Raw genomic sequence first — 10,669 nt, forward strand, 5'->3', positions numbered from 1 at the left:
TAGTTATCAATATAGAGCGATAAATTATACTCACAGCAAAACAAACCAAAGAGAGCGAAATCTTCTTGAGCACCATCCCAATCGCCGTCCAAAACAGCAAGACATCCCTCCCAAGCCGTAACCATGGACCGCCACTTACGACCCCATTTCATGATCCCGGCCGGTTCATTCCTTGTCATGATCATGATCTCCGCCTCGGTCTCTCTCGCTTCGACGGATCGCTTGCGCTCCCCGATCCCATTGCAGGAAAAAGCTGACCGGTTCGCCTCCGACAGCGTTCTACAGGATCGGCGTCGGTGATCTCCCGAGTGTGCTCCGCGTGATTGTGTCGGCACCAGTTGAGCCACTCGGGCTCAGGACAGCCTCATCTCTACCATCTCCACAATGCCGACAATGCCACAGTCTTAATGTCTTCTGCACCGTGGCTAATGAAATAAAATATGTAGACAAGCAATTTGTCAAGCACCTGATATTGAGCGCGGCAAGATTGCCTTATCGAAGATCTTACCATTTTTACCCGACGAGTGTTTGGACTTATTGGCGATGTAGCCGATATACACATGAAAGACGTGAATAATCCCGTCGATTGTGATGATCCCCTCATGTCCAAAGTCTCGACGGAGAAAACGGGCACTTTTATCGCTCGAACCGCTTGATATTTCTTTCATCGCTTATCTCCGCCAACGCATTTTCAGATTATACCCATCGTTTTTCTAGAAGTTGGGCTAAAACCTGAACGTCATGAACACCTCTCTCACCCTCCCAGCTAACACACTGTGTTATAGTGTCGTGTATGGGTGTAGCATATATTCAACTAGCGATCGCAAGTGTTATTGCAAAATCGATTGAGAAAGTGATAGGTGTACCAGAGATTTGGAATTGCATACTATTTAGGTGAACAGCGAGCTCCTAAGTAAGATTTAGATATGATAATTAATCAGGTGTCATGAGCCACAAGACACATTCCCTTAGAGGAGACAAAGTCGAATGACATTCCAACCGAGGAACGATGGTGAAGGTCACATTGATCACGATAAGCAGAAGACAAAAGATTAATAACATTAATTACCTGATAATTACGTTAATCATGATAATTACATTAATCAAGTTGTTCCAAGTTTTCGAGTGTATTTATGGGGAAGCTGAACCTGTACACATCCCTCAGAACGACGTACTGAGTTAAATTATGTGCGGTGGGTAGGTTTTGCACCTATCAAAGCCGGCCAGCAAATGTGGAGTTTCCCAATTTTATTTTTTTTTGTCTATCTTAACTCTAACTTTCCTTACTCTCTGACTTTTGCTCTACCTCATGCGGAGTCGAATTCCGTATATATTAGGATCTTCACTCTCCAATCCCTTTACCAATAGGGTCGCATGCTTATTGACAAGTCTCCCCAGTTTTCACAGCTATAATTCAGTTGTCCGTATGATTCGATAAAGTCTCCTCCTGAAGTTCATGCGTACGGAGAACGCGAGCGAAGGAGAAGTTTTCTCCGCAAGCCCATGCGAACGTGCTCCGCCTTAAACTTGCGAAATAGTATCCGTACGCACATATTTATATTTTTCTCTAAAAATAATCTCCGACCCACCCAATAGTTAAAAAAATTAATTGAAGATTGAACATGTTTCTTGTCAAATGTGTTTCAAATGAAAATGTGGGTCAATTCTGTAGGCGAAAAGAATTCAAGAAAATAAAAAAGTAAATCTTATTCACGAACCCAATTTGACTTTTTATACGAACGAGGATGTACTTGACAAGTACGTGGATAATAATAGCGGCACACTTTAATTTTAATCAGTGGGGGAATGTGCCAAAAAGAATTAATAAAAAAATAATGTCGATTAAAATTTAAAAAAGAAACATTTAATTTTCACGGCGTGCGGCGGCGGGGACAGGAGGGCGTCGGGGTGTGCCGCCGCCGACGCCGCCGCCGTGCAGCCGCCTCTGCCTGCGCCGAGGCGCGCGTGCCAAGCCTCCCTCGACCGCCCGGAGGTCGCCGCGTGCCCGCCCGCGTCGTCGCAACGGTCGGGAACGCTCCAAAATAAAAGGGCCAAACTCCCTCACGCGCACACCAATCACCTTTCTCTGTCTTTTTCGTCTGAAACTCTCTCTCTCTCTGTCGCTGTGAACGACTCTCATGGCGACCTGTTTCTACCCTATCCAGGCGGCGGAGGATTTCATCCCTCTGCCGGAGACCACGCCGCCCGACCAGATTTCGCGGCCGTCGTGCCGCCGCCTCCGGAAATACCGCATAATCCCCGAGTTCTGCGCGGCGAAATCATCGACCGGCGACTACAACGCCGCCGCCGCCGCCGCCGCCGCCGCCTCTGTCCCCAGGACCCACCACCGCAAGCGGTCCAGAGACGCCATCGGCGACGACCACTTGAGCGGCGATTGCTTCTCGGCGAATCACGATCCTCGCAAGATGACCAAGGCGTCGCCGTCTCTGGGGCACGAATCGGAGATCGACCCTTTGATTTCCCAACATGTAAGTAATGACCCTTCTTTCCTCCTTTCCTTTTTTAAATTTTGCCTTTTCTCCTCGTCATCGTCGTGAGTTTGTGTTGCTTCGACAAGTCTTTGATGGACTGATTAGGGTTTATGACTTGTTCTGGGATTTCCACAAACAAAATCCTGACAACTTTGTTCTTGACTTCCTTACAGACGCAGGGGTTGGCCAGAAAAATCAAGGAAAAAGACGAAGAGATCACGAAGATGGGGGAATTGAATCGGCTCCTCCGAGAGCAAGTGAAGTCCCTGTTGTCGGAGAACCGCATCTGGCGGGGCCTCGCCCAGGACAACGAGGCCGAAGCCGACTTCCTCCGTTCCAAACTCGAGCACGCCCTCGCCCGCGGCGGCGGCGGCGGGGTGGTCGACGACGCGGAGTCCTCCTGCTGCGGGAGCAACGATGCCGGGACGGCGGGCGCGGAAGGCGGCGATGCTGCTGCGGCGGTGGAATCGCTGAGGCCGGGGCGGTGGTGCACGGGGCGCTGCTGGGAGACGGTGGTGCTGCTGCCGTGCAGGCACATGTGCCTGTGCGCGTCGGCGTGCGGGCCCAGCCACCGGAACTGCCCGGCGTGCGGCTCAGCGATCGCGGCGAGCGTGCACGTGAATCTGTCGTCGCCGTAGACGGTCGGAAGGGCCCTGGGCTGGAAAGGTGAAAAGGAGAGAAAATAGGGGCGAAAAGGGGAAAAAGGAAAGAACATAGGGGAGGAAAAGTAAATAGTCCCTTTTTTTTTTCTTTTTTTGATAGGGAGGTTCTTTGATATCTTTTTAGTTGGAGAATAATGTGGAAAAAACCATCGAGAGGGATGGTTTTCTCAATTTTGTGTAAATACAATACAATTCATAATAAAATGTTCTTTTTCTTTTTCTTAATCACGGTGTTCCAATTTTTCTGTTTTGGAAATCATTAATTGACGATGCGAAATAATTTGTTGCCTTTCTAATCCCCTTTTAATTTCCTTAATGTGATCGAATATGAATATTAATCCAACATATGGTCGTCGACATTCACAAATCTCTTTCTTTTTGTACCTTAAACTTCCAAAAAATTTAGAGAAAAATGTTCTCTTCTACTCTTTTGTTCTTCAATCTTGTGACTAGACGATAGGTCATTAACGCGAAATTCTAAAGATAGTCATCCAAATGCACATGAAATGCCCGAAAAATGTTGATTTTCCAAAAAGTGATGATATTTTTTCAATCATTATATCAAGAATATAAAGAGCTTTTCCATCACTTTTCTTCTTCTTCTTCTTTTTCATTTTTTCTTCCAAGTTAAAGTTTTTCTTTTTGGTTGGCTATGCAAAGGATAAAGAATGTACAAGGAAAAGATTAAAAAAAAAAAACAAGAAAGGAAAAGGGCAACGCACTAATTTGGTACTTTGGTACTTTTCCCGTTCAAAGAGGTCCTTAAAAAGGAAATAAAATTATTACAGGATCGCGCGTGTTCAGTTTCAATTTTCCAGATGAGATAAAAGACATCACTAATACTCGTACCTTTAAAGTGACCTTATTTAATCTATTTCATTGGTCAATTCATGATGTCATAATTCGAAAAATCATTTATGCCGGAAATAGAATTCTTTTACTTCATATTAACATGAATAAATATAATCTTCTTCTTGTGACTCCTCGTTAAATAGCATGTTTGTAACAAAATTTAGTTATTATCATATGGCCTTTTATGATATGTAAGCTTTTCTCAGTTATAATAATTGGTGCAAAATCATGAAAAAGATCATTTATTGAAACCGAAGCAGGTTTAATCAGTATATGTTGAGGAAACAGTCCAACTCTTTGAAGTATATTAGATACAACGTAATGAGCAAGTAATATGATTAGTTAATTACACCACGTTAAGCATGTACCCGATGTATAAAATATTGCTTTCCTTTTTATGGGATTTGGAAGGATAAAAGAATATATGCATTAAGCATAGTATAAAATTTTGAACTTCCTCCAGCATATAGTAGCACAAATCTCAGCCATAATCTAACGAAGAGAGGGTGATCATGCACAAGCCCATGCGTCGTTGAATAGAGAGAAAAAAGAGACGCTAGAATCCATTCACAAGCCATGGTGCGTACTTCGACGCAGGCCACAGGCCGACATGATTACGAGGATTACACCAGTCTCTTGCCCGATTGCCCAATCCACCACATCTTCTCCTTTTTGCCCACAAGGGACGTCATCAAAACTTGCATTTTGTCGAAAAGGTGGCGGTCTATTTGGACCACTATTTCAGATCTTAGGTTCGACTCTTTTTATGATAATTCGTTTGTGGATGGGGTTTTGAGACACTATGTGTCATTTAAGGTGAGAAAGTTCCACCTTGACATCATATCAAAGCGGGACTTCTGCCCCTCTACCACTGATTTATGGGTTCACTTTGCGATTGATCATCAAGTTGAAGACCTTGTTCTCATAGTGAACATTTGTTGGAAGCATTACTGGTCTCCATTGCTTTATAATTGCTCTTCGTTGACTAAGCTATGCTTAAGAGGCTGCTGTTTCTCCTCTAGCGAAAGCGTTAGTTGGAGTTCGCTTAAGCCCCTGTCCATTGAAGGTGTTGGTGATGATGTGCTTCGGAAGATTTCGATGGGCAGCCCTGTTCTTGAATACTTGAATCTCATAAGATGCCCGGGTGTAAAAAGAATTCATCCGAGAAGTTTGAGAGAGTCGGTGATCGATGATGTTCCTGTCGTGGAATCCCCTTTGGAGATTTCGACTCCTCATTTGCCGTTGTTGCATTCGAGAGGGATTATTTTGAAGAGATGATAAGAATTATTGAAGCACCGTCCTTAGTCAATGCGGAATTAGATATCAACAATCTAGTCAAAAGTGTTAGGGTGTGGTTCAAACTATTACCTATATATATATTATCTTTCTCTTGTAATTGAGAGATTAACAGAGAGGTGCGAGGTGCTAATTATAGTGGAATTCTTTGCTGTGCGTAACTCTAGTTTATGGGTAAATTAGGATAAAACCTTGCGTCTCAATTCTCTTTCTTGTTTTTTACTCTCTATTTTTTTGTGATTGTGCAAGGAATCCTAACAAAAAGTTGCAGAACACTACTCAAATTCTTTTGGGCGGTTGGTGCCACTGGATGAGCATATTCATCTTAGTTCCTAATGGACATCAATTTTTTCTATGTAGTTTTTTTCACTTACGGTGATGGGCTTTATTCTACCAAAGTTTATGGATGTTTTGGGATTATATTGATGGAATTGTCTATGAGAAAAAAAAAATACTGGTTTGTGATGTACTTAAGAGAAGTTTAGTCTATATTCCATCATTCCAAGTTAGTGCTAACGTAACAAATAGAAGGATGTGACCCTCTGCAAACTTTTTTTTTATTGATCTGACTTTACCATTTGATGTGGTTAGGTTATGTGGTCTCTGAAGGTAGAAGATGTGCAGGTTTCACTGCCGAATTGCAACTCTCTAACGCTACACATTCCCTTTCGGCAATTCAGCTTTCCTGCTATAGCTAATATTCTAGCAACTACTCCAAATTTGGAGAAGCTTGTCATAATTTTTGAGCCATCTGATTGGTGCGTCCACTGGGTATACTCCTTAAACTCTAATCCATAGGTTTAGATACTTAAGAATTAACCGGAATGTACCAAAGACTTTCCCTTCCTTTGTCTTCTTGAGTCCATGAACTAATGACACTAGTATATGATCTGTTTGTTTCTTGACTGTCACAATCTATGTTTCAAATGCTCCCCCTATAATGCTCTAGATGCTTCACAACTGTCTCATCTAGGTTTTTTTCGTTTCTTTTTTGTGAAGGCCCATTGTGACGGTGACAATGAGAAGTTTATGCATGCATTGATGAACTTGAGTGCCCAAATTTTTGGTTTCCCTTGTTTATGATTTCCTCTAGTCTCATTATTGTAGGCTAGATATCTGATTTAACAATGGACGATTATTATTGCGGGTGATTGAAACATTATAGCGTGGAAATTAAATTGTGTTTTTGTTAGAATATTTACTATCTTTTATCCGTGTGCAGCGTAAATCTAGCTTAAACTCTCACAATGTTGATCATGAGAGCTATTGGCACATAAAGAAGAAGTTATAGACTTGGGCACGGAATCTCAAGAATGTTGAGATTTTTGGATTCTATGCTTTGTTCGAGAATCAAATATGAGGAAGTGCTTGTGCCGGTAAAGTTTGTGCTCGGACATGCATCTATTCTGGAAAATATGGTCATCAAAGTTATGCCTAAGCGTAAGGTAGTTGATTCACACGAATTGCTTGAAGTGGCCCAACGACTTCAAAGTCTTCACAGAGCTTCTAAGGGCCCGTTTGGTTCAACTTTGAAAATGCTATTTGGGGGAATGCAGATACCTTTGGGTGAAAGCCTATTGGGGAAATGCAAATGGTGTTTGGTAAAAATATTTTATAAAGCTACTTTGGGCAAAATATAGTGTTTGGTGAATTATTTTTGCAAATGGACTTTGAGAATAAAAAACCTAACTTACCCTTCGTCGGAGCCGGCGCCGGCCGGCCGCCGGCGAGCCAGATCTGGCGCCGGCGGCCGTCGCCTGAGGTCGGGTGACCGCCGGCGGGCTAGATCTGGGGCCGGCGGCCGTCGCCCGAGGTCGGGTGACCCTCGGCAAGGGTCGCGGGACCCAAGCGGCCACTGGGTCCCGCGACCCTCGCCGAGGGTCGCCCGGCCTCGGGCGACGGCCGCCGGCCTCTTGCCGGCCCGATCCGACGCCGGCCGCCTTGCCGGCCTCCCTCGTCGGCCACCTCACGAAGAAGATGAACAGTACACACGAGGGGCAAAACCGGAATAAGCCAAAATAACTAAGGATAGTTTGGGGATAAAAAATTTGGGTTCAACATTTGGCAAATGCTGAAAGCCCAAAGCTGGTTCGGACCAGCTTTGGGCTTTGAGCATTCCAAATGCAAGCATTTGGCAAATGCTGATCCAAATGCTGAACCAAACGGGCCCTAAGCAAGCTGAGGTTGTATTCAATTATCTGGAAGAAGGGCTCGGAAAGCAGTGAAATATAACAACAGGCTGTTTGCGGATAAGCCATGAAAATACCTAATTGGAATAGGAACATTGTGCGCTGCAACATCGACTACCTTGTCTGGTTCTAATAATGTCTCATGTATGTTTTTCAGTGTTTTAAAGCAAAGTTCTAGGATTGTATTTTGTTTTGAAATTGTTTTGGAACTCCCTTAGTTTACGGCCCTTTTTCCTGAATAGGTTATTTGCCATCTTGTTTACTTATTGAGATCTTATATTGTCATGGAAATATTCGGGTTGCTTTAATTGATCTTCTTTTTTTGACATCCTAAAAATTAGAAGAAAACCAAAAAACTTTGCCTATCTAATAGCATTGACGCAAAAATTACAGCACAGGGATCAAATTAGTTATGAAAACATTGAATCTATTTTAAAATAAGGAATAAAAGCACCGGAAGTCATAAAATTTGTCATGAAAGTGCAATTGAGTTCATTCATTTTTGTAAGCGATAAAGACGATAATTTTTAGAAAAATATTTGTTAAATTATTCATTTTCCGTGAAACAATCAAAGCCATACTTTTATTGGACAAACTTTGAACTTTAAACAATCTTAAACTTGTACTTTTAAGGGAAAAATTTTGAACTTTTGTTTGAGAAGGTAAAGACTCATAAATTGCATGGGTATTTGCCTTTAAGAAATAATAAAGAGTAGTCAAAACTGAATTAAGTGGAAATTATGACAATCTAAATCACTTAAGCAACTAAATCGACCGTGTGGATTAGTTTGATATTAGATTTGAGTGCATTTTCTTTTCTTTTAATGACGGATTCTTAGCCCGCAAGGGTTATATCTTGTACATTCAACCGTCATCTTCAAAGGAATACATCACTAGCACCCCGATCCATTGCTCCATTAGTTTCTTGACGCTGTTCAATGTTGGTCTAAGCAAATTGATTTGTGATTGCCTATCCAATAATCATTTTGAGTATATCTGCATATAAAGATATGAAAAAAAAAAGAAGCTAAGTCGGAAATGTAGAGCTGTCATAGGCTCTCTACAAGCTCGGCGAAAACATAGACGTTATCGATGTTGTCCGGTCGATTGTAAAGCATAGATTAGAGAACCTAAGTGAGAAAAAAAAAAAGCTATTGCATATGCTCATTCTATAGATGGTTCGATGGATGGAGCCAGTCACGATATAGAAACTGTTTCTGAACTTGAACTTCTTAATAAGATGATGTTGCCCAGTTTTCTAACCAGCACATTAAGAAAACATGCTTGGATTCGTGATCCGTCAACTCCACATTCCTCCCACTGGGGTCGATTTTCTTCTCCTTCACTTTTACTTTCTTTCCTCCTCTTTTAGTGGCTTTATTTCTTCCGCATGCCCTTTCTCGTGTTTGACACAACCTTGAGAGTTCACTGTTTCTTTTTTTGTCCCACGTTTTGTTCCAAGATGTTATTGGATTCCTGCATCTTGTCAGCTTGAATATTTCTTGGTTATTATCTCCGCAGCTGCATCCTGGTTCTCCTCATCCATTTTGTTCACGATGGCCGAATAGAGGGGAAATTTGAAACAAATGACATGTACACGTTGCTGTAAATGAAAATGGGACTGTACTTCTTCTCATAGTTTCATGTCCAGAATGTTTACATAGTTTTCAAGAAACATAAAGTAGGGAAAACAAAATTGCCACATGTTACTAAGCCGAAACTAGTACGTACTTCTTCATTTAAATCACAATAATTGCAGATATTGCTATTTCGAAATGATTAATCTCATAACCTCAATGTTTAATCAATTGGAAAATGGTCACCGATTAAGATAACTTATTTGATTGAATCTTCCTTGAAGAGACACATGTATTCCTTCATAAAACTTGCTAAGTATTCTAAGATGTATAATTTCAATGTTTAAACATTTTTTTTAGAAATTATTCCTAACCAGAATAGGCTACCGGTCTTAGCCTCTCATGCATAAATTGGTTGGACCCCTAATGACTTTAAAACTCCGGAACTCTTATACCTTATTTTTAGATTGCTGGCGGATACAAATGAGGGGACGAGACCCTTATTATACACGAACCCTTTAATTACAATCGTACATCTTCTCTTATCTAACGGCCAATATCTCATCTCCCTATCTACCAATAGCCCACTTTAATTACATGAATACTCTAGAACATAAGTGTATATTTTCCATATCATCCTCAAGGATATTTTGGAGTACACATGAAGTCTGTAGGCCCTTAGAAGCTTCAAGGCTTGTCTGGTCATCCCGGCCACTTCCTCGGCCCATTGTCCCCTGAAACCTCTGGTCCATGACACATGCCCGACAGAATACATTATACAGGTTTGGTGACGGTGTACGAGTCAACCGAGTCGAGATTGAGCGCGCGGTGCATCATACCCACAAAGCAATGCATAACGCATCTATCCCGACTGTCGCGCATGCACTTCGGATCTTTCTCGCCTGATTGGATTGAAAAAGAGTGCTAACATGTGCATCTGCATTTTATTTGTTTTTTCAGCTTCGGAAACTTCTTGAGGGAAAACGTGGCTTTGCAAGTATTGATAGTTTACTAAGCTATTCCTCGCGAATTTAATAAGCTAATCTAAGTACTAATAGCAATAATGCCATTCTTTACTAAACTCTCATTCGATATTCTAGATAATTACGGTGTAAGCTTGTCAAACTCTTTCTAATCTCGCTTTTTTCATCTCTAAAGGTAAAAGCCGTAGGTTTCGGCCCATAATCGCGAAAATAAATTTGAGAAGCATAACTATCAATGTTGATAGCTTAATCTCATCATCACTCTCTTTCTTTCTTTTTTGCTAAAGTAAATTATTACATTAGAATAGCAAACATTTTATCTTAGCACAAGAAAGAACAAAAAAACCTTATTGTCAGTTTTTAACTAAGATGACATTTCTTTGAATAATGATGAACAAAATGTTTTCGTTTTCTTGATAAGCATGAAAATCTCACATGGTATTAGGTCCATATTTACTTTTTTTCTATTATATATATTGAAATGTCAAATCAAGCTTTAGGATTCGATTTTTCAGTCGGACCAAGGGATTGGACGCTTACCAATTTCATGTGGCAAAGGGGAAAAAAACCTTTTTCTATCACAAAGACATTGGGAAAGTTATCCAAAAAGTCCTAAAC

General features: G+C 41.4%; 2 protein-coding genes across 3 annotated transcripts; both read left to right on the forward strand.

Moving 5' to 3' along the window:
• Positions 1-2,114: 2,114 nt before the first annotated feature.
• On the forward strand, positions 2,115-3,379 carry LOC115693649 (probable BOI-related E3 ubiquitin-protein ligase 3). Of its 2 annotated transcripts, none has more exons than XM_030620682.2 (2): positions 2,115-2,489; positions 2,666-3,379. In XM_030620682.2, the coding sequence occupies exons 1-2, from the start codon at positions 2,139-2,141 to the stop codon at positions 3,128-3,130; spliced, it is 816 nt and encodes a 271-aa protein (XP_030476542.1). In that variant the 5' UTR covers positions 2,115-2,138; the 3' UTR covers positions 3,131-3,379. The 2 variants fall into 2 exon arrangements, with proteins under 2 accessions (XP_030476542.1, XP_056161909.1); XM_056305934.1 differs by having other exon boundaries at positions 2,672-3,379.
• A 1,203-nt stretch (positions 3,380-4,582) lies between these two features.
• On the forward strand, positions 4,583-5,284 carry LOC130135980 (putative F-box/LRR-repeat protein At5g02930). Its single transcript, XM_056305895.1, has one exon. The coding sequence runs from the start codon at positions 4,583-4,585 to the stop codon at positions 5,282-5,284; it is 702 nt and encodes a 233-aa protein (XP_056161870.1).
• The last annotated feature ends 5,385 nt before the right edge of the window (positions 5,285-10,669 follow it).

This window comes from Syzygium oleosum, unplaced genomic scaffold (genome assembly GCF_021117445.2).
Source record: "Syzygium oleosum isolate NSW1041296 unplaced genomic scaffold, Sole_v2.1 Sole_v2.40, whole genome shotgun sequence".
NCBI lineage: Eukaryota > Viridiplantae > Streptophyta > Magnoliopsida > Myrtales > Myrtaceae > Syzygium > Syzygium oleosum.